Genomic DNA, 25,219 nt, shown 5'->3' with positions numbered 1-25,219 from the left:
TAGCCCCTGCCCTCTCCTCATAGGGCCATGGACTGCAGAGGACTGGGGTCTGATGAGCTGGACCACAGCCAGGGCACCCTGGGGTGGGAGCTGGCCTGGGCTTCTCAAAAGCTACAGAAACCTGACATTGGTTCTTCAGATGAGACTAAACAAGAAGCCTAATGTGAAAAAACAGCCAGCCAGCTCCTCAGCACTGAGACCCCAGGCAGTCCCTGGTTGCACGCACACCCGCCCTCCAGGACGGGAGGACACAGACGGAGACAAGGACCCCGTGCGCCCGGGCCCAGCGCTCGTCCGGCCATGTGAGCTTCATCAGCGCTGGAGGCACTGCGCCTGCGTGTGCACGCCCGGGGAAGGTCGGATTCGGGAGACGAGGGGTCAGCACCATGCCGGGGGCTGGTGGGGGTGGGCGGGGGGATTGTGAGGGCTCTCCATCTCGTGTGGAAAAATAACCGAGGTGAAAGACTCATGACACGGCTGCCAGGAGACTGGCCCAGCGGGCAGGTCTTGTCCAGGAGACTCTGAAACGTCAATCAGTAGTCCCAGGGCTCAGAGGATACATTGAGGACCCAGGGGGTGAAATAAGGGTGGTGGTGGGCACACTTACATTGTCATTCTGGAAGGAGTGGAGGAAGTTCCCTCCTAGCTCGCCATCGTCCCGAGGGGTGCCTGGAGGATTGCTAATGCCACTTATGTTGTTAGGAGAATTCTGCAGAGAGAGCAGACGTGGTGAGCCCCGGGCCGCCAGCAACCTGCCACCCCCTCCCAGGATGGGGGGAAAGGCTTTCTGGAGGGTGCTGTCAGGGAGGAGACAGGGAACACACACTCACTTTTGGAAGTCCATCTATGTCACCTGACCCTGGGAGGAGAAAAGAAAGTCCAGTTCAGGGTCTCGCCCGCTCTTCCATGCAGGGGCCTCCAAATGCTTCCACCCAAACCCCAAACATTTTGCCAAAGAGGACCTTCTACCCAGGCAACATCTTCCTCTTCAGATCTTCCTGTGGGGACTGGGCTCAGTGGAGCCCGGAGCCGAGGCAGAGAAGGCTTCCCGGGAAGTCAGGCAGGGTGCTGACTTACCTAACGAGCCGTTCATGTGGTGTGGCTCCATGCCGCCCATGCCCCCCATCGGGCCGTCCGAGCCTGGACCCATTGGGAACTGTGGGAGAAGCACAGAGCGTGGCACCTGAGCGGGCCCGCCACGACCCTTGCGGGGCTCCATACCCAGCAACACAGAAGTGCGGCCCCTGAGAGCTTCCACCCTGGAGGAGCTGTTCTCAGGCACACTGGGGCACTGAACACCAGGAGGCCGGAGGTGGCGCCTCCCCTAAGCCCTTGGACTGTGCAGGGCAGAGGTCTATGCACCACGGGAGGAAGCCAACCAGGAGAGAGGGAGTGGCTGGCCCAAGGCACCAGAGGCAACTCTCAAACCAGGCCTCCTGGATCCCACCTGGGGCTCGTTCCATCCCCAGGGCAGTACGTGGGGCTCACAGAGACAGAGTGACCCACTGAGCCAGGCCTGGGAATAAAACTATTAATGCCTTTCCTCCCCATTTTACAGATGAGTAAACTGAAGCACACAGTGGACCATGCTTTGGCCCTAAATCTCCCAGGTAGGAGACGGAGGAGCCGTGGCTGGACCTCGGGCAGCCTGGCCCTGGAGCCATCACATGAGCCGCCTCCTCTGAAATGTGGGGAGAGCTGGGGCGTTGGTGGCAGGCGTGCTTTCTTTGGGACTCTGTGGGGGTGCTCACTAGTGAGCAGAACTGGAGATGCAGATGGATTCATCTGCATTCATCATGCAGACGTTTCATCTGCTCCACTCCCTTCCTCAGGCCTGTCTGGAACTATCACCCCCATCTCAGAAAAGATGCAAGCAAAGGCCAGAGATCACAAGGCATGGCCACCAAGGGATGGCTGAGCCCAGTCTGGAGAGCCAAGGCCTGGGGTACCAAGCAGAGGCAAGGGTGGACAGAGGATGGAAGTAGCAGAGCAGAAGCCTATTTGGCATGTGGCCTGTGCTGGGCGCTGAGTCACACCTGGGCCTCAGCCTGGAGGAAGGGTGCAGCCATGGACACCCAGCTACCTCACAGGATACTGAGATCTAGACAAGCACAGCTGCAGCTTCAGAGGGAGGCACTGGGGAAAAGGCAGAGAAATCACGATAGGCTTCAGAGAGGAGGTGGCAGAGAGAAAAAATAATTGAGGGTCAGGATCTGGGCAGGGAGAGATGTGTCATGGCTTCATTCCTGAAAGGGTCCTGCCTGAGCAGAAGTAAAAGCCCTCTTAGCAGATGGCAGCAGGACCAGCTGATGCAAAGACTGCTGTGAGGAGACCGCTGGGGTACCAGTTGCTTCCTCACCCTGACACCCACTCACATACCCTCTGAGGACAGCATCCTCGCCTCCCCAGTGGCTTCTCAGGGTTGTTGGCGGGCCGGGGGGCACATTTTGCCATCTGGCAACCCATTTCATGCTTATTAACCCAAGTGATAGGAGGATGAGGGTGACCTACCCAAATACAGTCCTACCAGACCAAATATATCCAGGGGACTTCCCTGGTGGTCCAGTCTTCCACACGCCATGGAGCAGCTAAGCCCGCGTGCCACAAATACTGAGCCCTGGCCACAACCGGAGACTGTGTGCTGCAACCAAAGATCCTGACTACCACAGCTAAAGACCTGATGCAGTCAAATAAATAAAATACGTAAATATTTTTTTAAACCCCCAAATTTGATAATACAGTCAACAATTATGCACATGTATTACAGTTGCATAAACGTATTTCAAAAACAGGTATATTTGTGTACTTTCATGCTATTTTTAACCACATACAACTGACTCATTTAATAAGTACACAATTCAGTGGTTGTTAGTGTACTTGGTAAGTTGTACCATCACCACCACAATCAATTTTAGAGCATTTTCATCATCCCCAAAAGGTACTCTGTACGCATGAGCCATCACTCCCCATTCCCCCTTGAATCCCCAGGCCCACATTAACCATTAATTTATTCTCTGTGTCACAGATTTAGCTGCTGCTGCTAAGTCGCTTCAGTCGTGTCCGACTCTGTGTGACCCCACAGACGGCAGCCCACCAGGCTCCTCTGTCACTGGGATTCTCCAGGCAAGAATACTGGAGTGGGTTGCCATTTCCTTCTCCATAGATTTAGCAACTCTAGTTATTTCATATAAATTGTATATGACCTTTGTGGCTGGCTTCTTTCCCTTAGTGAAATGTTTCCAAGGTTTATCCATGTTATAAGCAGGCATCATGTACTTCATTCCTTCTTATGTTCAAATAACATTCCATTTTATGTATGTACTACATTTTGATCAGTCAACAGACATTGCGGTTGTCTCCACTTTTGGGCTATTAGGACTAATGCTCCTGTGAACATCTGTGTACAATTGTGTGGACATGTTTTCATTTCTCTGGGGTAGATGTCAATGAGTGGAACTGCAGGGTCACAGTAACTGCTTAACCTATCGAAGAACTGCCAGTCTCTTCCACAGCATCTGCACCAGTTTATGTTCCCATGTGAGGGTTCAGATTTCCTCCCATCCTCACCAACACTGCTCATTATTTGTCTTTCTGATTGTAGCCATCCTAGTGGGTGTGAAGTGATAATCCACTGAAGTTTTCTTTTATTAACTAATGACACTGATCATCTTTTCATGTGTTTACTGGTTCTCTGTACAAGTTTGGAGAAATGTCTATTGAGATCCCTGGCCCATTTTAAAGTTGGGTTCATTTTTTATCATTGAGTTCTAAGAATTCTTTACACGTTTACAATTCAAGACCCTTATCAGACGTATGACTTGCAGATATTTTCTGTGGGCTGTCTTTTTACTTTCCTGACAGCGTCCTCTGAAGCATGAATTTTAAATTTTAATGAAGTCCAGTGCAGCTACTTTTTGTCACTTGTGCTTTCAGAGTAGCTAAGAAGGCTTTCCTAACCCAGGTCACAAAGATTTATTCCTATATCTTCTTCTAATTGTTTGATAGTTTTAGCTCTGACATTTAGGCCTAGGGTCCAGTCTGAGTTAATTTTTCTGTTTGTGTATGTTATAAGGAAGTAGTCCAGCTTCATTCATCTGCAGTGGATATCCAGTTGTTTATTCTGTATTATTTACTTTTCTGTTACTCAAATTCTATTAAAGAACAGCTGAACTAGTGAACAGTGGCAAACAGTAGGATGGCTAGTTAAACAAATGATATGGGAAAAATATAACACTTTTATAAAATTTGTCTTCTGACATAGTAAATTACTTTAACTCTTTAAACTGGATATTTAAATATTGAGAAGATGTGGCCAGAGCAAGAGTTGCGGCAGACTTTTTCCCCAGGGGACTTCAAGAGAGCTGCTAGGGACTCATCTCACTTTCAGGCGCCCAACAAGGCAAATGATGCTTGCTTTTCCACTAACGCTTCTCTGAATCGCCTGCAGGCTTTGGACACCTTTCTTTTATGGAGGGCAAAACTGAAGAGTCAAACAGAAAATGCACTGACTTGCCACTCTGCTCTCATCAAGCACTGGTCTCAGTCCAACGTAGCAACACCAAACTCTCCGCTCCACAAGAACATCCGCGCATGCAGTGCTTAGGATTTTACTTAACCACACAGGTTTTGGATCTGTAGGAATCTGCTTCTAGTTCTCCGAAGATGTTCATCCACTTTGTATCTACAGGTGGGTTTTGGAAGGTCGGCCATTTGTCAGGCCCTTTTCACCTAGGAGCTCATCAGATGGGCTGTGCCTGCCTATGATGTCCGTCATTTCTAAACATTCCGAGCACACTGGATGTCATCATCGATTAAACCTCTCTTTCTCAGGGAAAATGGTTTTAAAGCACAAAGGTAATTTGAACTTGTGAGATATAAGCTGGATTCTAAGTAAGTCACAGTTTTAATAAAAATGTTGAGAAAGTCTTAGCTAACTTGGCTGCCCTTGCCTATAACACTTTATGAGTTCTCAAGCAGTCTCGCTTCCAAACGGTGAGCCATTACTCTGGCTATACAAGGCTTTGTCACAGCCCCTCTACAACTCTGAACAGCTCAAGTGCAGTCCACTCAGCCTCACCTGGGCTCCTGGTGGCCTCTTGAAGATCATCAAACAGTTCTGGAGAAGCAGCAGCTATGTTTCTACTTTATTATAATTCCTTTCCACATTCTCATCTCACAGTGTTTCTAAGAGAAGAGCATCAGAGCAGGCTGACGTTTTCACATCTTCTCTACAGCCAGCAATAATGCCAGGCATCTGTGGGCACGTGTCCGAGGCCTTCTCTTTTTTTATAAACTCAAAAATCTGTTTCTGCATGTTTTGAGCAAATCAACAAGTGACCAAAACCTTTCATTATGAAAGCTGGATTATCACAGGCAAGCAAATCAGCCCCCTTGGCAGCACTATTAGGGACAAGGTGGGTGGGGAAATTAGCAGGTAAGAAATTCATGGACTAAATGAAACTTGCCAAATTAACTGCACTGTCTGCCAAATATGCAGATAAATGAGCAAAGTGTGGTTTGTATTTGGACAAGAGAACAGTAATATTTTCTTTCTCTTGCACACTTCATTAACGTCTTCTTCGTAGACATCAAGATGACAAGGTGAAGCTCCAGTTTTCAAGTCAAAGTGCCTAAAAGCTAGGGACACAGTTTTGTTGAGACGGTCTGATGAACCCCTTGATCTGAGGAAGAAAGCTCCCAGACTGTTGGGATGATACAACAGAATCAGCTACACACCATGAAGGACCAACACACTTGTCATCAAAACTCCCCTTCGGTTCACACCTTAAGTTGCAGCCTCTGAATCAGGAAATGTAATCTTCTCAGTTCATGGAGCCATCAAAGGACCAACATGGTGACGGTGATCATTTCAAGGCCATGGCCCCGCCAAGTGTGGCTGCCGTCTCTCTACACTGAGGACTGGTGTTTCTTTGGATGGCACACAAAACTTGCAATTGATTTAGCGGGATGTGCATGTCACGTCCCAGATGGCCATGCACTCTCCCAGCCCTCCTCCACCCACACCTCTTCTCTTCTACACACTTGCCAGTACGTTCCATTTCGGTTATTTGCCTCCCTGATACAGGTCTGTGTGTCCTCACATCTGTCATTAAAATTCAATCAGGCTTCTCTTTTTTGGACATGTCAGGGTCGCGCTGGGGCTGGTGGTCTCATCATTCTCATTTTCACTATTTGAGCTCTTAGAAAACATGACCATGATGCTCACAGTGTGAAAAATGACATCTGCACTATCTTGACACAAAGCCTAACAGTTAAACTGCAGGCAGAGTCAAACGCGGATTCTGCCAGGGCCTGGATGCTGTGCGCTTGAGTGGTACCCCTTGAAGTGATGCAACATGGATGATCCATCATTGAGAGCCACAGACCACGACCACTGGCATCTGTGGTTGGTAAAATATGGCAACAGCGACCATGGCAAGAGGGGAGTGAGAGACAGGGAGAGAAGGCGGTGGACTGGCAGGTGAGGAGCGGGGTCCCCAGTTCTCAGTCATGGGATCCAGGTTGGTTCGTCTTGGCACCCCCAGGTGGCAGGCCTAAGACCCCCACCCAGAGGCTGCAACACACGCAGTGTCCAGCATTGAGTAGCCCACAGTCAGGGCTGTTAGCACACGGGGTGATTCTGGAGTTACACCAGGAACCGAACCAGCAGAACCAGACCGAGCATCCTAAAGGCCAGAGCCAACCTTGGAACTGCAAGCCCACGCTCTGGCTCCGCTGCCCCTGAACTACTGATGTGGTCACACGACAGCCTCCTTTCCACACCCTGAGCTCCCCCAGGGCAAGCCCAGTGGGATTCGCCTTTCCTGCCTAGCCAGGAAGAGCTGCCAGACCAGCCCTATCCTTAGGGAGCTCCCAGCCAGGAGAGGCCGACAGGCCACAGCTGCATGGTCCAGTACGGGAACACAAGAGGGAGCGGTGAGCAGGGACCAGGAAAGGAGGTATCCGAGCTACACCACCAGCAGGGTGGCAACACTGAGGGGCCGGGAAGGGAGGGAGTGCTTTCTAGAGGAGGGAAGGGAGCGAGGAGAGGCAGAGAGGTTATAGGATGTGGGAGTCAGAGGGCTCCCAGAGGCACAGGGCAGGCAGGTACCCAGAGATCTCCGTCGCAAGCTCCACAGCTAAGGAAACAGACCAGAGAGGGTGAGGCATTATTGACCAGGTGTAGCGCCAGTTAGCTGAGCAGGGACTGGCCCAGACCAACCCCCAAAGCTCCCCACAGCCTGTGTTCTTCCTCACCAACACCCCGTTCAGGCCAGTGGGGGTCCCCACAGTGAGGCTAGGCACCAGGGGGGTCCCCACAGTGAGGCTGGGCACCAGGGGGGTCCCCACAGTGAGGCTGGGCGCCAGGGGGGTCCCCACAGTGAGGCTGGGCACCAGGGGGGTCCCCACAGTGAGGCTGGGCACCAGCAGGGGTCCCCACAGTGAGGCTGGGCGCCAGGGGGAGGTCCCCACAGTGAGGCTAGGCGCCAGGGGGAGGTCCCCACAGTGAGGCTGGGCACCAGGGGGGTCCCCACAGTGAGGCTGGGCACCAGCAGGGGTCCCCACAGTGAGGCTGGGCACCAGGGGGGTCCCCACAGTGAGGCTGGGCACCAGGGGGGTCCCCACAGTGAGGCTGGGCACCAGGGGGAGGTCCCCACAGTGAGGCTGGGCACCAGCAGGGGTCCCCACAGTGAGGCCGGGCGCCAGGGGGAGGTCCCCACAGTGAGGCTGGGCACCAGCAGGGGTCCCCACAGTGAGGCTGGGCACCAGGGGGGTCCCCACAGTGAGGCTGGGCACCAGGGGGAGGTCCCCACAGTGAGGCTGGGCACCAGGGGGGTCCCCACAGTGAGGCTGGGCACCAGCAGGGGTCCCCACAGTGAGGCTGGGCACCAGGGGGGTCCCCACAGTGAGGCTGGGCACCAGCAGGGGTCCCCACAGTGAGGCTGGGCACCAGGGGGGTCCCCACAGTGAGGCTGGGCACCAGGGGGAGGTCCCCACAGTGAGGCTGGGCACCAGCAGGGGTCCCCACAGTGAGGCTGGGCGCCAGGGGGAGGTCCCCACAGTGAGGCTGGGCACCCTGCTCTGACCAGAGGGGTGGGGATCACTCCACCCCCTTCTCTGCCACCTCCTGCCAGCTATGAAATGGGAACCAAGCTGCCCAAGAGTTAATCACTTTTCTGATGGTTTATTTTATTCATCTTTGGTAACAAATGGCTGAAATCAATTAAACTTGCTTTCCCCTCAGCTGATGAAGTTAATTATGATTTGTTATGGTATCTGATATGTAAATTATTAGAAAGCAGACTTACGTTGGACCGGCTGCCTCCAGGCGGCACCGGATTAATCATTGTGTAGATGTTGTCACTGGAATTTGTTGAATCTGTAGAACAGTGGAAACCCGCAAGTCGGGGTGATTAATTCATTGCTTAATTAAAACAAACTCATGGCACTTGAACTCATTCTTTTGTATTTTATCACCTAAAATTTCCTCTAAGTACCAGCATTTTCTGGCTAATTTGTATTTAATGAAGATTCACAAAGTTTTTAATCACAGAAAATCCAACTGTGAAAACCACTCAACCCTGAAAGGAAGGATTTCAGGGTTCTGGACAGCAGTGTGGACACAGCAAAATCCTCTCCGCCCCCTTCACCCCACTCCACCCCAAACCAAACATGCTCCCCAGATGCTGCCTGGGACAACACAGGAGCAGCCCGACCACCACCTGTGCTCTCTCTGACCCCAGACTGGCAGTTTTAATCACATTGGGAAAGAACGACACCACAGATGACCCAGGGGCCACCCTGCCAAGCTGATGGGGCAGGAGGGAGAGGCAGAGATGGGGCTGGAGACGCAGTAACATATGGAGTGGTTTAATGTGACCCAGTCTGAATGTAGGTCATGCAGCTCATAAAAATGCAGCAGCAGAAAGAGGGAGCTGGAGTGGGAGCCTCACGGCTGCCGCCAGCCCCACCCCTGCTGCCGAGCAGCTTTCCTGCCATGGGGAGCAGAGGAGGGGGTGGGAGGGACCCCTCTGTCTCCCCAATTAGCCAGAAAAGTCTCCCGAGGAAATCAGCTAACATATTTATATCAGGAGCAGGCACCATACTTCTCGGGCAGAAATCCAACTACCTCTCACTTTTTATTTTGGGGGTGGGTAAAGATGGCATGCTGAATTCCTTCTAGTTGGTGGTACGCTATTCTTAGCTGGGAAAGAAATACAATTGTGATACTGTATGTGTGTGAGTACATGTGCCCTCTTCTATTGAAGAAAAGGGCAAAAAGGGATCTCTGATATAGATAGAGGACCAGAAACCAAGAGCTCTGGACACTCAAGAGGCATCACTCTGCAGAGTCCTGGGCCCAGGAGGCCAGAACCCCAAAGCCCCTTTCCAGTCATCTACAGAAGCGACAACCAGGACAGGATTCTCTCTGACCAGCGGGAGTCAAGAGTAGCGAGACCCCTCATTCTTGGATCTCCTTGCTCTGCCCTGTCCTTCAACTGGAGTGAGGAGTGCCCCAGCTGAAGCCACAGCGTGGGCTGGTGGCACCAGGGTCTTCTGCCCACTAAGTAAATCCCTGATGTCAAGATGCAAGGTGAGGGGTGCACTGCTCAGGAAGAGTGGCCAGCCAGCCCTGGCTCTGTACCAGGCCCCTCCAGGACTTCCTACTCCTCCAGTGGCACCCGTCCCCCAGCCTTCTTACCTGCAGGACTAGGCATGATGGGTGTTCCTGGGGGGCCGCCACCACCAGGGGGTCCCTGGAGACAAGATTAAAAACTGATGTCGGAAACCCACGGTGATGACACATGTGGGGAGAGACCCCGAGCTCCAGCCACATCAGCAGTCCATGCTCACCCAGGGCCTAGCCCCACATTTAGCTCTCACTCAGCCGCCACTGTCCATACAGAATCCAGCTGTTTAAGGCCTGGGGGAACTGGACTCCTTCCTTCCCTTCTGTAAACCAGAAGGCAACTGCGGGCGTGCGTGTGCGCTCAGATGCATGGAGCCCAGTGAAACCACAGGCCTGCGTGGAAGCTGACTGGTCTACTGGTCAGTTCCCTGGATGAAGTCCCAACTCTGGGTCTTGTGAGGGGACTTCTGGGACACCAGAAGGTACAAATACCTGCATACTGACAGTAAATTCTAGCAAAGTTTGGAATCTGGGCTCATGTCTTGAAAACAAAGAGACAGCGATCCCCCCGACCCTGATACTCTTGCACACGCACTCACACAGGACTAGACATGCAATGCCCCAAACCTGCACACACTCACCACGTAGGTACCAGGTGATGAGGAGGAGTATGGAATCTAGAAACAAGAAAGGGGTGAACCACGGGTCAGAGACACCTCCTCCAACGGGCAACATGTGCTCTGCCTTCCAAGTACTCTAGGGGACACAATCCCACCCTTGACAGGAAACACACTGAGCCACCGGTGTCTCTAGGAGGGCCAAGTATGTGAGCAGAGTCCCGTTCCTATACTGAACTGGTCCCAGAGCCTTGGCAGGGAACCTTGGGCACAGGAGACCCTCTAGTTCAAGGACAGGAAAGCGAGAGCTTAGCCCCACCCACTGGCCTCCTGCCCTGGACTGTCTGCACCTAGCCCCCTCCCAGCTCCCTCCTCTGAGTGCTGAAGGCCTGCCCTGCCAAGGAAGAGGAGGCCGGCAGGAGTCCCTTCGTGGACAGGGCTCTGAGCCCAGCTCCCAGCTCACACCCCAGCTTCTGCAGAGCCCCTGATAGGTCTAGCGTGGTACTCCCAAATCTCCCCTTACAGATGGGCTTCCCTTTGGAAGCATCAGGTGGAATCCTGCTGCATCCCACTCCCCGTGACACCTCCAACCTGGGGACGGGAACCACCCTGCACCGTGGAACCCCACCCACCCCTAGCAAAGAGCACCCCCCACCCCCAACCTGGGTACTCACTGAGTTAGCACTGTTAGGATTGGGCCAGGGTCTGCCAGCTCCCGGGCCCCTGAGAGGAGAGAGAGATAAAGACAATGAAAAAGATGCAATAAATGCCAACAAGGGTAGTGCCAGCAGGGGCAGAACAAGAGGGCCAAAATCACTAACAGGAAGCCCATACAGTCCTAGGACTGGGGTAAAAACATGTACTTTCATGGGTAGAAATCTATAGACCCCAATACATTATATGCAAAATTTGTGAAGAACAGTATTTCCTCTGCAAGTGCACTTTTCTAAGAAGGACACAGATACTCACAGGGATCTGCTACCACAAAAAGCGCTATACCACTGAAGCACTCAATGGGTGGTACAGGGCTCCAAACCTGACCCTGCCCCTTACAGCTGTGTGACCCTGGGCGAGTTACTTCACCTCTCTGTGCCTTAGTTACCCCAGCTGACAACAGAGCATAATGCTAAGCACTTCACAGTGTTATTATGCAGATGAGGTGAGTTAATCCATGAAGCAAGCTCAGACCTGTGCCTGGCATGGACAAGCCCCATATGGGGGTCTATGAGGTCCTGTCACCAGTACGCTCAACATCCTCACTCTACTGATGAGGAGACTGAGGTCCAGAGAGGTGTCAGTGATTCCTGCGATCATGAGTTTCTCAGGGGGAACAGAGGGTGGGCACACCCACCGGCTCTGGGCTGCCAGCAGGGGTGTGGCCTTACATGTTAATCCCAGGCATGGCGGGGCCGAGGGAGTTGGGTGGTGGTCTCATGCCGCTGCCGTAATTCTGCAATGATAACCAAGGGTCAGTCTATGAGAAGGAGAAGGGGCACCAGAGAGAGGAGAGGGAAAAACAAACAGAACATAAGGGAGAGGGTTAGTCTGTGAAAAGGATTTGATGAAAAAGCAATACATTCATTAAAAAAAAAAAAAAGAGGGGTGGGAGCCAACTGACAGGACCACAATGACAATCCAGCACACGGGACAGTCACAGCTTTAGGCACATCTTCGGGGGCTTCAGGATGGGTCTCCTGAGAGCATATGGGCGTCCAGCAAGGTGCTCAGGATGTTGGTTAGCACCTGCCCTCAGGTCTCAGGCAGGAAAGGGGAACACTCTCAGCAAGAGAACCGGCTGGTGACCCCCAGCCACCTTAGAAACTCAGGGAGAACGATTTGCCAGCAGGCTGGGGGCTGCATGTGGAGGGGAGGCATGCATCTGAGAGGCCTGTCCTGGCTGTTCCCAAGCCTTGGTGTGGACAGACCCCAACCTGCCCCGGGCCTCGGGTGTCCCCCCGACGCAGTCACCTGATTCAACTGTCAGCGTGTGGGGCCCTCAACAGGCACAGGACTGGAAGAGCAAGAAGAAAATGGTCTCTCTGCTCAAGGGACTCACTGTTCCATTTAAGAAAAAAGTCTGCACAGAACTTGGTCCCAGCTCACCTCGGCACAACCCATCATGGCAGTGGGGTGGGTCAAAAGGAGTCTGGACCAGGCACTCGGGCCTGTCACCTGGCTCATCTCCTGACACCACTCTCCCCAACTCCCCTCTTCCAGAGCTATTTTCTTTGCAGGAATAAATGTCTTGCTTCCCTTCTCTACCTGGCAGGTTCTGACACATCCTCCAATACCCAGCTCAAACAGCACCTCCTCTGTGAGGCCCTCCTTGCTCATCCCGTGGGATTAACTGCTCCATCCTAGTCACTCCCATAGTGCCTTGTAACCTCGCTCCCCGCACAGCCGGCAGCACACTGGCTTATGATCGTGGTCACGTGTGCACCTCTCCCGCTGGACTGTGAGCCCCTTTGGAAGGTGGGAACCCTATCTTAATGATCTTCCTATCCCTCATCACTCCACACATCAGCTGGCGCAGACTGGGCACTGAATCATCAATGAAGGAATGAAGAAGTGAAGGAACGGAAATTACAGTGAGGCTGACTGCAGCCTGAGCTCTGCCTTCACAGGAGAATCTGAAAGTACCGGACTGGATGGAATTTTGATGGCAAAGGAACAGCCAGCATTAGCTATTTTTTTTTTACTGAGCATGTAACATACAACCTCTGGTTTGAACCCTGTAACACCGTGAGGCTTGCATTATTCCCATTTTATAGAAGAGAAGACTGAGGATCTGGAGAGAAAAAGATTTGCTCAAGGTCACAGTCAGCTAATGCCCCCACTGGGGTTTAATCCTGGATCTGGGGTCTCAGGGTCTGCTCTCTACTTCACACATCTGTGAGGGAGGGGGACACAAGGGGCTCCAGAGCCAGAGCTGACAAACAGAGCTGCCTTCAGGCTGGCAGGGGGGTCTTCAGCCAGGGACCATCTTGGGGCCATCTCCTTGGCTTGGTCGGAGAGGGGCTTGCGAGTGTCCAGACAGGGTGTGCACAGTGACAGAGGCAGTACCAGCCTGGCTGGCAGAGAGCAAGACCCAGAGCAGACAGGTGGGGGGAGCAGGGGAGGGCTTCTTAGGCAGCCAGCGTGTGTAGGGCCCGGCACCCCCTGCACCATCTCAGAGCTGAGTCCCTGGGCCAGAAAACATGTGCCTGCCCCGGAGCACACCGTGGCAGGATCTGCAAGTGGCAGGGCCAGTCCATCCCCACAGATGATGCCACGGGTGGTGACCAGAGCCTCGGATCTGAGGGTAGAACCCGGAAGCGCTTGTCCCGGCTCAGCCTGACTCTTGGCAAAGCACCCAAATAACAATAAGGCTTCCTCCAAGCCAGGTTGTGCTACGGGCTTTGTATCACCTACATTTAACCCACAACCATCTCGTTACTATCCCCGCTTTAAAGATTATGACACTCGGGCGCAGAAGCAGGGTGAGGGCTCCTTGTGCGGCGATCATCATGGCTTCAGTGTGCAATCCCTCTGCTGTGCCACCCCGTCCATAAAATGGGGACAAAGAGCCCAGCCTTACAGGGTCATGAGAGGATCAAATGAAATGATGGCTCTAAAGAGCTCCGTCAGCCCTCAGAGGTGTGCGCTGGTGTGGGACATTGGCAGAGAAAACACCAGAGCCCTGAATGCTGCCCTGAGCATCAGGTCTTCCAGGGTCCTTTCTTGGCCCACGTACAACCACTGAAGCCCCTGTCCAGAACTCAGCCTGGCTCCGGCTGTTCCAGAGCAGGAAGCTCATGGCGTCCCCGGGTAGCCCACTCATCACTGTGTCCAGCCCGGCCAATTCGCAAGGCCTCCCAGACAGAGACCTGTGCCAGGGTGCAGCTGTGTCCTGCTCCCGCTTGTGCCCGGGAGAGCGGCTGCACTGAGGGGTGAGGGCAGAAGGCTGGCCCGGGGGCCGGCAGGAGCCCAGGACGCAGCAGTAGAGTGGGGTGAGGAAAGGATTGGTGGGGTGCTCGCTTCTGAAAGACGTCTGGGGACACAGCCCCTAAGGGGAGGCTCCGGGTGCACCAGCTGCTGTTCTCAGCCGACCCCTCAGCAGCCAGCACGACCACTGCCCAGGAGGGAGCAGGCCGCCAGTTCCTACTTCCTACAGAGGCCTAGACCCCAAGGGACACTCACATGTCCCACTTCAGAGATGACAAGCTAGAGGCCCAGGGAAGCCAAAGGCTTGCTACTCAAGGCCACACAGTAAGTCAGGGCTGAAAGACAGGTTTTGCAGGAAAGTTTCCAAATCAGAGACATCGGCCTTTTCACAGAGGATGGGCGGGCTTAGAAGCATAGCTTCAGACTCAGTAGAAAGAGTCTCTCTTCTCCCAGTGCCCACCTGCCCTCAGCACTGGGTTCGGAGGTGTGGTCGCCGCTGGACATTCCTCTTCCTCTGCCCTCAGCACCGCTCTGCAGGGATGGGGCCGCCGGAGACCTGGAGGAGTCTGGGGTGCAGCCATGGGGATGGCCACATCCACAGGTATGTCTGTCTGCCTGCCTGCCTATCTTCCCACCCTGCTTCTGAACAACTAGGTCACCCTAGACCCTGGGCAGAGGGGTCGGACCCACTGTCAGGAACTCTTAAAGGGTCAGGACCCGGCCTTTTGGTCTGAGTTCTGCGCTCTGAGCCGGGGGCACAGCCACGCTGGAAGGCACCTGCAGCTGGCAGGCGCTGGGGTTTCTACTGTTTCCTGCAACTCCTCGGCACAGAGGCTCTTTCTTGGTGCTGCCTGGTGCCTGAGAGAACAGTCTCCAGGACGGACCTATCAAGGTGGACTCCAGGCTGTCAGGCCATTTCCTGGGCTTTTGGACCTGTCCTCCACCTCCTCTACGCAGAGCCTGGCCAGCCCCACTGGGAGGCCTCCAAGGGGCCACCGCAGAAAGTGCCTCAAGGGACTCCACTCTTTCCTCACCAGCTGAGGGTGCTCTAGCCTGGTTTACAATCCTTCTGTCTCTTTCTGTGGTCTCTGCTCAGAGGCACTGAGTTTGGGCTGTCCTAGATCAGAGGGGAGATGCAGCTTTTCCTGTGGAAAAGGTCTGTCTCTAGATGGTGGGTTATCCCTTATCTGAATGTTCTCAAATGCCAGGATGGCAGTCTGATTCCAGGCTGTGCTGACCCCACCTCACCAGGAATACCAGATGCATTCAAAGAGGCCCCGTGGGGTCTGGGTGCCATACATCATTGCCATGGGAGCCTGCAGAGCTCTGGTAGTTTCAGCTTCATCCTAACAGGATTCACTTTTGAAAAATTCAGCCAGAAGTTCTCACCAGACATAGGCATAGGAATAAATCTTTAAAGAGAAAACACAATTAAATGGAAACACTGCCTTCTTTTCGGCACTGGCTGTTTCAGGAAACCAGAGTAAAATCTGCCCAAGACACTGAGGGCAAAGGGCAGGCTGATGCCTAGTTTGCTGGTTCCTTTGTGACATTTAGGCTTAAATGCAGCACAACCTCAAAAAGTACCACGTCACTCCGTTCGGGTTGTGGTTTTTGTTGGGGTTTTGTAGCCCCAAGCCCACACTGTACCTATTCTTTGTTCAGAAAGGTCTAGAGCAGTCCCACTATTAGCAATCTTATTCCCCACTTGGAGCAACAGGCTGAAGGTTACCCACCTTTGTGTCTGGTCTCAGCAAGTGTATGCAGTGGGGCTTACTAAAAACTGCCTAAAGGGGCTTGGTCGCCTTTCTTAGCCCAGGCATGGCAAGACAGGGCTCCCTCTCTGAACCTCGGTTCCAGGGAAGCAATGGGATCCATGGGGCGCCTCGTGGAGCCTTGTGCTGTGATCTGTGTCTCAAAGCCCCACGATGAGACCCTTGAGGTCCTCACCCGGCCGGCCATTTTGCAGATGAGGAACCAGAGGCCCCAAGAGTCCGAGCCGCGGCCGGGACCATGTTTTCCAGCACTAAGCTCTGAGCTCATCCCTCTCCGTCTACCCCCTGGAGTAACCAGAGGAGCACCTCAGGGAACGAGAGAGAGACAGGGCTTGGGAATGGGTCCTGTCCTCTGCCCAACTGCACCCTGGGGTCCAAAACTTCTAGGCTTTGTGATACCCACTCCTTGGCTGACCCCAGAAACTGCAATCCATTTTATACCCCAATCTTGCCCAGGTCCAGGCTCACAGGGCCAGGCCTTTCTGCCCCCAGTGACGACATCTTGGTTGCTCTGAGGAAGGTTTGGTTCTGGAATTTAATACTGTACTCTACCCAGTGGGGTACAAGAGATATGGGAAAAGTGAAAGTGAAAGTCGCTCAGTCATGTCCAACTCCTTGCAACTTCATGGACTATATATATATTTCCATGGAATTCTCCAGGCCAGAATACTGGAGTGGGTAGCATTTCCCTTCTCCAGGGGATCTTCCCAACCCAGGGATCGAACCCAGGTCTCCCACCTTGTAGGTGGACTCTACCAGCTAAGCCACAAGGGAAGCGCAAGAATAATATAGTGGGTAGCCTATCCTCTTTCTCCAGGGGATCTCCCCAACTCAGGAATTGAGCCGGGATCTCCTGCATTGCAGGCGGATTCTTTACCAATGGAGCTATCAAGGAAGCCTGATATGGGAAAAGGAGGAAACAAAAACACTAATCAGAAAAGAGATACATGGACTTCCCTTGTGGTCCAACAGTTAAGAATCCACCTGTCAATGCAAGGGACACAGGTTTGACCCCTGGTCTGGGAAGATCCCACATGCTGCAGAGCAACTAAGCCTCTGCACCTGAGCTCCAGAGCCAGTGAGGCACAAGTACTGAGCCCACATGCTGCAACTGCTGAAGCCTGCACACCCTAGAACCTGTGCTCCACAAGAGAATTCACCGCAATGAGATGCCCAAGCACCACAGCTGGAGAGGAGCCCCCGCTCACCACAACTAGGGAAAGCCTGCACAGCAACGAAGACCCAGCTCAGCCAAAAATAAAAATTAAAAAAGGAAAGGTATATGCACCCCTATGTTCATCGTAGCATTTTTTAAAAAAACAATAACCAAGATATGGAAGCAACACAAGTATCCAACAACGGATGAATGGATCAAGATGTGGTACACACACGCACACACAGAAATAGCACTCAGGTACAAAAAAGGATGAAACCTTGCCATCTGTGACGATATGGATGGACACTGATTGCAATAGGCTAAATGAAATAAGTCTGATAACAAAAAACACTTATGGTTTCACTCATATGTAGACTCTTAAAAACCAAATGAATAAAAATAACAAAACAGAAAACAGTTGTAGATACAGAGAACAAACGGGTGGCTGCCAGAGGGGAGGAAAGTGGGGGTGAAGGAGATTAAGAGGCAGAAACATCCCGTTGCAAAATAAACCGAGTCATGGGAATGAAATGTCCAGTGTGAGGAATACAGCCCATAGCCATGTAATATCTTTGCATGGTGACACACCACAGGAACTACACCTACTGTGGTGATCAGTGTTGAAATGTCCAGAAACACTGAATCACTAAGTTGTGTAAAGAACTAACATGGTGTTGTAGGTCAATGACACTTCAGAAACGAACTCATAGAAAGAGACATCAGACTTGTGGTTTCCAGAGGAGGCAGACTGCGGGGAGGGAGAACTGGATGAAGAAAGTCAACACAAACTCCCAAGATAAGTAAGTACTAGGTATGTAATGTACAACATCAAAAAATTAACTAACACTGCTGTATGTTATACAGAAGTGTTGTTAAGAGAGTAAATCCTAAAAGCTCTCATCACAAGAAAAAAAAATTTTTAATCTCCTTAACTCTGTATCTTTATGAGATGATGGATGCTCACTAAACTTATCATTTTGGTAATCATTTTGTAATGTAAGTCAAGTCACTATGCTGAACACCTTGAACTTATACAGTGCTGTGTGTCAACTATATCTCCATAAAACCAGGGGCAAAAAAGAACAGGAGAGATGTTTTCGGAGCCTCTGAGGTTGGTGGGGTGAGGATGGCCAGCTGGCCTCACCCCTGAGCTTGCTTCTCCCACCCCTCTGGGCACCAGTCTCTGAGCCCACAAGAGTTCCATCCCTATATCCTGCCCCGGTGAGGCCAGGAGGGCCCCTTTCAGCAAGACCTCAGGCTGCAGGAGCCCCATCTCTTTAAACATGCCACAAGAGTGTGCCAGACTCCTGGTCAGGGACACGGACACGCCGAGACTCCCGCTGAGCCAGGAGGAAGTCCTAGACTTCCGGAACACTCTGGTCTCGGGCTGTCTGATAGCATCCATTCCCAGCTTCTGAAACCTCAATATTACTACAGGCTTAACAAGTGTTAATGGCCTTTGCCAGAAAAAATAAAAAAGAAACACAAAGTGATCACCCAGCCCAAGCAGCCTGAGTCCTCAACACTAGTTTTAAGCCCCCTAGTTGGAAAACACGAGCAACTTTCTAAGAGGCTACACTGTGCCAAGCCTCACACCAAGAACTCATGTCTCCTCCTATCCTCCTCCCTACAAGGCAGTCCTGGTCTCCATCCCACTTTACAGATGCAGCTGCTGAGTCTCCAAGAATCAGCGGGGCAAGGGGTGGAGTACACTGTCCCCTTGCATCCCCAAGGCCTCCCCCAGGACATCCTGGAAGTCTAAGGCCACTGCTGATTTGCACACCAAGAGGATCTAGTGTGCGCAGCTGAGGAATCTGAAAGTTTCTGACTCAGGACAAGGAACACTGGGCTTTCAGACCCTGCCGCCCTCCCACGGGTTCCTGTGGAGGTCAGCTCCAGCCAGCCTCCTGGCAGGAAGGGGCCACTCCGGTGGCTTAAAAGGAGCTGGTGAAAACACAAGCTTTGGGGGATTTGAGGAAAGAAAAGAAAACAAGAAAACCAGAACTGCAACCGGTGTGGGCTTGCTTCCTTTCAGGATTATGGGGCCATCGAAAGACAAGGACCTCCCTAAAAATCTTTCAACACCACAGATGTTACAGCCATCACCAGGAAGAAAGCAGCGGCTGGGTGTGCTGTAAATACAATTCCGGGCAGAGTGGAGGACTGTGGGGTGTGGCAGGCACCTCTTCCTACAAAAGGGAGGCAGGCATGCATGAGCGGGGGCGCAACCCCACTGCCAGGGAACCAGAAATCTGTGCAGAGAATCCAAATACCCACAAGCAGAAGGGAGACAGACAAGCGGGCCTACAGGCAGGGCAGAAGAGAGGGGAATGAACACCCCAGAACAGGCTCTCCTGCTCTCACTCTGAAACACCCGTCTCCTTACTCAGGCTCTGGCTTTCGAGGGGCAGACTCCAGAGAATTCCCAAGGACGGCAGAACAGAGCAAATTCTCTGTCACAGCTTCTTCAGGACCCAGAGCCACACTTAAATACTCACAAGAGTGCAAGCCAATGGTGAGAAGGTTCTAGAACAGGAATGGCCTGTCAGACCACTGCCTGACGGTTCTATGGGACCCGGGGACCTGAGGGTACAGAGCTGGGTCACAAGGAGCTACCACTGAGTTGTTGTGAAGGGACAGGCAGGGCACTAGAGATAATTTCTTCCAGAGGTTTCACTCTGGGGCCCTGGCCGGCCTGGCCTCCTCTCAGCTGAGAGGTATTACCAGTGAGAACCATGGCGACAGACTCACACCTCCCACACTGGACAGGTGGGGACACTGGGGCCTGCGGGGCCCACCAAGGTCAAAGTGATTCATCCGAAGTCAGACAAATGGTGAGCTGCAGACAGAATAATGTAATATCCTGCCTTGGGCGACCACTAAGCCAGCTCAGGTCCACCCACCCAGGGTGGGAGGAAGCTCTGGGGACCCACAATGCTGCCTGGGCACACAGACCCCTGCCTTGCAAATTCCTCAAGTCCTTCCCATGGAAGGCTCCCAGGTGCCCCTCCTCCCCAGCTCCATGGTGGGGGGGAGGTCCCCTCAACTCTGCTGGGGGGGCTGCCCATCTACGGGCAGAAGGGGCCGCTGGGGCGCTAGCCATGCCCTCTCCCCTCACCCTTATGAGCTATGAGACATGGAAAGACAGACAGACTAGGCCAAAGGAGAGAAGGCGGGTGCATACAGATGGCTAGGGAGATGGATGGACAGACTGGCGGCTGGTTACCTGTGGGCCGGGCCCCATGGGCCCCATTCCTCGAGGAGGGTTCATTCTCTGCATTGATCCTCCCATGTTGGGGTGACCTGTGTGACAGAGGTGGAGTGAGCGTGAGTGGCAGGAAGGAGAGGCAGACAGTGGGGGAGAAGGAGCCTCTCCCAATGCCCCCCATCCGCCAGTGGCCCACCCTGCCCCCTCTACCTTGTTGTCGCGTGGGATCCATGGAATTGGGCAGCAGTGGCTGTGTCCCAGGAACTCCTCCCGGAGGCTGAAAGAGATGTAAGACGCAGCTCAGCGCTGCTCCCCATGGTGGGGGCACAGCGGGGAGCACCTGCCTGCCCCATCTCCCCACCTGACTATTAGGGCCACTCAAGGTCTCCCTGAGACCACTCCTGCTGCCCGATGGCTAGAGAGTCCCCCAGGGGGCACGCAGCTCCAGCTGGAGCTATGGTAAACTGCACCATGCATGGGTGAGCACGGGGGATCCATCTGTGACAGTCTTCACGGGTCTGCATACCTGCCGGAGCCGAGTGGCCCTCCAGCCTCACCGCCCACCATGCACCCCTCAGAGGCAGCACTGCCCCTCCCTTCTGCCACCCAAACTCTAGTCTCTGCAGTTTAGGTCAAACACTAAATTGGGAATAGGGGATGAACAAGGTGGCCTTTGAGATTTCGCCGGGGGAGCTGAGGTCCAGAGGTCTGACGGCCCTGTGGGCGGGGCCAGGAAGAACGCCCAGATCTCCTGACTCCTTCCAGCACATCAAAGGCCACCTTCCAACCCCAGGGGTGCAGGAGGAGGCCTCTGGGAGAGGGTGAGCAGGATGTTGAATGAGAGCCCGTCTCCCCCAAAGCCTGGTGCACCTGGTGGATGCTGGTATGATCACTCTAGAGATGAGGAGGGTCTGGGGGTTCCTGAGTTAACACTTAGCACACGCACTATGAAAACCCCATCAAAGATCTTTATTTGAGACTGAAGTTCTTTTACTGCAATACAAAACAAGAGAAAAGCAGAACTGGGAGCGATGCAGGGGGTGGGGAGGAACCCCCGTGCCTCAGGACTAATTACAGGCCTCGGGTTGGGGAGGAAAGCCTTTGTGAATGCGGGGCACCTGTGTCAGGGACCCTGGACTACCTAGGGTCCCCCAGCCCCAACTGCGCTGCGGGATTGGTGGGGAGCAGTTGGCCCAACAGGGAATTCCCAACCAGTTTTGGAAGGAGGTGGTGGGAAACAAAGGGAAAACCTCTCATAGTTTACCTTCAGAATAAACAGGGTGTGTGTCCGTGTGTCTGGGGAGAGGGAGGCGTATGGGAGCGCCACGTCAGCCTGGGGGTACTTGCTACTCGGAAGTGGCATTCCATACCTGCCATTCCATCTGCCCAGGGCTTTGGACGGTCTCTCTCTCTGGCCCTGGGTGTTAGCTGTTCTGACCTCTTGCTTTCTCCCAGCTCTGCTTCCTCCTCCAAGTTCCCAAGCTCTGAATCACTGGGCTGGCTAGTGTCTGCCCACTTGGGGGTATGGGATGTTTCTGAAGCCTGGTTACAGGACTCTAAGGCCTGCCACTGAAGCTGTCTGGTTTGGGGGCTCCTGGGGTGCTGAGGTGCCGGGAGCTCTTGGTAAGCCCCCATCTAACTCTGGTGGAGTGGCCAAGGGGATCAGAAAACCGCTTCCTGTCCAGGTAGCCCAGTGCTGACTATCAGCTCAGGCCAGAAGTTCTTCCTTGGGCTCCCCTAATCCTGTGCGTCAAGACTCAGGAGCAGAGCAGGGCTGCCTAGAGGCCCAGACGGGACCCGGAGTCACCTCTCACTGGAGTGACCCTGTGATGAGCACTGGGCCTCCTCTCCCAGAGCAGTAAGGTGTGTAGTGACCCAGGTAAAAGGGTCTGCATTGTAAGAGCCAAAGCCCCCAGGTGTGAGAAAGAAGAGTAACGGCTCATCATACATGGGACTGCAAGTGTCTGCCGTGCACACACCCTTGGGCCTGCTGGACAGAGAGATGCTCTGGGGCTGTTCCACGGGCTCCTGGAAGTAGGCTGGTGCCTACAAGTGTCTGCCCAGGAGCCAGACGAAGTCCAGCAGCATCTGCTAGCCACTCAGCTGCATGCCCAAGTTAGCGGGCTGGGTGGGGTGGGGCATCCGCTGGGATGTGATGTGAAGGCTGCCTGACAACCACTGATTCAATCCCTCTTCTCCTAAACCCTGCTGAAACCCACTGTTCGCCACCCACTCAGCTATCCTTGCTTGAAACACAGCAACGCTCTCTGTACAAGGCGCCAAACCCCTAGCCAGGGAGGCAGGTGGAGGATGGCCTTGCAAGACTTTTAAGTAGAAAGAGTTAGTCACTCAGTCGTCTTTGCAACCCCATGCACTGTGGCCTGCCAGGCTCCTCCGTCCATGGGATTTCCCAGGCAAGGATACTGGAGTGGGTTGAGTTGCCATTTCCTTCTCCAGCGGATCTTCCTGACCCAGGGACTGAACCCAGACGAAAGTCAATGACCCTTAGCTCCTGTCTCCCTAAGGGCCCTTTGATCACCCTAACCCAGGAGGTCATGCAAGCCTGAGCTGCTTCTGCTTCCTCCTGCCTCGAGGAAGGCTGAGCTAACTCAGGTGGCATAGAGGCTCCCATGGAACTAGCAGCCCCAACTGAGGCATGCTCCAAGAGATGCCCAGGGGCGATTCCTGGGAAAGGGACACATCCCCGCCTGGAGGACAAAAATTCTTGAGTCCACAGGAAACTGGAAATCTGGATAGATTTCCAATGGAGGGTGGTGGGGAGGTTAGCCTGATTGATTTGTAATGCGAGGTACAGATGATGGATTTATTCTCCATTTGCTCTCTCGGGCACTTGCTCATGCTTAATTGATAAATAGAAATAAACATGTTTCCTCTCGCGTCCCTTAATTGCTGGAGGAAGGACCACAATTATGATAAGGAAGCATCTGTTCTCTCCTGGGGGCAGGAGGGCGCAGTTCGGGCTAAGGAGAGCCTCGGATGGGCAGGAGGGAGAGCTGCTGCTGGGGCCCTGGCATGTGAGGCCAGAGAAGGTCCACTCAATGACCCGTTAAAAACAAAGGCAGGGGCATCACGTTTACAACCATGAAAACTAACTGAACCAGGGCAGCTGGAGACCAACACGAGCCCAGATCACTGGGACACATAAGGAAGTCACTGGTCCACTCTGACCCTCTGTTTCCTCATCTGTGATATATCCTGGGGTCCCTCTTTGCTCAAAAAGCTTGGCCTCTAATTCTTGTCTGAGTTTTTCTCCTTCATGTCAGAGAAAATAGGAAAGAAAAGATTTTTGGAGGAAAAAAAATAAGTGGAAGCTGGCAGGCTATTTAACTTTAAAACTGGAGTCCCCTGGCTATGAGCATCTCTCCGAAGTCCTCGTATATCTCACTAAGGGGGCTTTCTTGAGAACAAAAGGAGTCCATTCAGGTAACGTCAATCTAGCTGGTGACTGACCTCCCAGCTTCAAAGGCCTCAAGGGCTGGAGGTCCTGGCATTGCTGTCAGACTTCCTGATGGGCTTCTGCCAGGTCACTCTAAGAATTATGTATACAGAAATACTGGGGCACAAAATGAAATTTCCCTGATGTTTCTTTAAAGTTTCTTCAAAGCCTGTCTACCCTCAAAAGAAGATACCCATCTTCACTTCGGCAGCTGGGGACCAATTTCTCCAGCCCACCTAGACCTGCCAACCCTAATGGGGCAGCATAAGGCATACAACCCCAGGATGAAAAGCCCTCCCCACAAGTAGACCACTGTTCTGAACAAATCCTTTCTTCTTTTGAGTGGGGAAGCAACTGGGAAGCAGGCAGACATTGCTTAAAAACTCACAAATGTCCTGCTCACTGCATCCAGGCTCTTGATCGAAGCATTCCTACGGGCCATTTCTCTCCTTAATAGCAGGATTATATTTACCAGCCTTGGTAATTCTCAAAAGCTTCCAGGGTAAAAAATGCCCATTGTCAATTAAGTTCATTAAGGAGGAAGACCCTTTTCCAAGAAAGGGCTGGCAGGGAGGAGCTGAGGAATTACCACCTTCTTTAGAAAAGCAGAAACCCTGCACTCACACCCCACTGCCCACAGCCCACCAGGAGAGGCAGGTACGATGCTGGGAGGGGCTGCGTGGAGCACCGAATAGAAAACACAGTCCTCTGCGGGGACCTGCTTATAAGCTGCCTCCCACGTTAGGTAAAACTGTCCCTCCACCTCCCAACCCTTCTTGCAGATTCTGAGTCCAAGTCCAGCTGGGGTCAAGGGTGGCCAAGAGAGGGGAGAGAACACAAAAAGGTACAGTACCTGGTTTCCCATTCTGATCGGGGGCCGGGGGCCGCCTGCGTATCGCGGTGACATAAAAGGCTGCAATTACAGGGCGTTAGTTCAGTGACAGCCCGCAGTACCGCACGGTGACAGACACAAACGCGCGCCACTCCACAAAGTCCAGTTTTGTTACAACTAGTGATCTTTTAAACTGTCTTCCTCCCGGTGGCCTTGGCCCTCCGGGCAAAACTTCCTTTGGGCGGAGGGAGAGACGGAGGCACACCGTGCATCTGCTGAGAGCTCTGCCCTCGGTGCCAGGGCAGCAGCTGGGGCTGGACACAGAACACGGAGGAGCAATCACATCCGCGCAGGTGAGGGGAGACCTCTGCTGCAGGTGAGGGCCAGTGGGAGAATCCCAAAGGGGCTTGTACGGGAAATTCTCCAGTGTGTAGACAAAGCTGGACGCGCACTCACACACACTCACATACTGACAAAGGGGGTGAAAGGAAGGGGAGCAGGGAGAAGGGGGAGGGGATACACAAAGGCGACAGTGAGGGGATAGCGGGCGCCCTAACTCGATGCAGGGGAATGGGCAGAAAAGCTTTCTCAGCAGCGAAGAGTGCACACGGAGAAGGCG

At 53.3% G+C, this 25,219-nt stretch overlaps 1 protein-coding gene across 2 annotated transcripts in view; it reads right to left on the bottom strand.

The window, feature by feature from the left end:
• SSBP3 (single stranded DNA binding protein 3) overlaps nt 1-25,219 on the bottom strand; it is a 166,696-nt gene that overhangs the window by 1,994 nt on the left and 139,483 nt on the right. For both annotated transcript variants that reach the window (XM_061121815.1, XM_061121816.1), the window contains 11 exons: nt 24,622-24,681; nt 20,522-20,588; nt 20,330-20,406; nt 11,634-11,698; nt 10,923-10,971; nt 10,273-10,308; nt 9,704-9,758; nt 8,310-8,380; nt 1,078-1,156; nt 831-859; nt 608-709 (listed from right to left, as the gene is read on the bottom strand). In XM_061121815.1, coding sequence (XP_060977798.1) covers nt 608-709; nt 831-859; nt 1,078-1,156; nt 8,310-8,380; nt 9,704-9,758; nt 10,273-10,308; nt 10,923-10,971; nt 11,634-11,698; nt 20,330-20,406; nt 20,522-20,588; nt 24,622-24,681 — 690 coding nt within the window. The remainder of the gene's footprint in view (nt 1-607; nt 710-830; nt 860-1,077; nt 1,157-8,309; nt 8,381-9,703; nt 9,759-10,272; nt 10,309-10,922; nt 10,972-11,633; nt 11,699-20,329; nt 20,407-20,521; nt 20,589-24,621; nt 24,682-25,219) is intronic.

The sequence above is a fragment of the Dama dama genome, chromosome 20, assembly GCF_033118175.1.
Source record: "Dama dama isolate Ldn47 chromosome 20, ASM3311817v1, whole genome shotgun sequence".
In the NCBI taxonomy this organism is placed as follows: Eukaryota; Metazoa; Chordata; class Mammalia; order Artiodactyla; family Cervidae; genus Dama; species Dama dama.
This window is presented reverse-complemented; position numbering and strand designations above follow the sequence as displayed.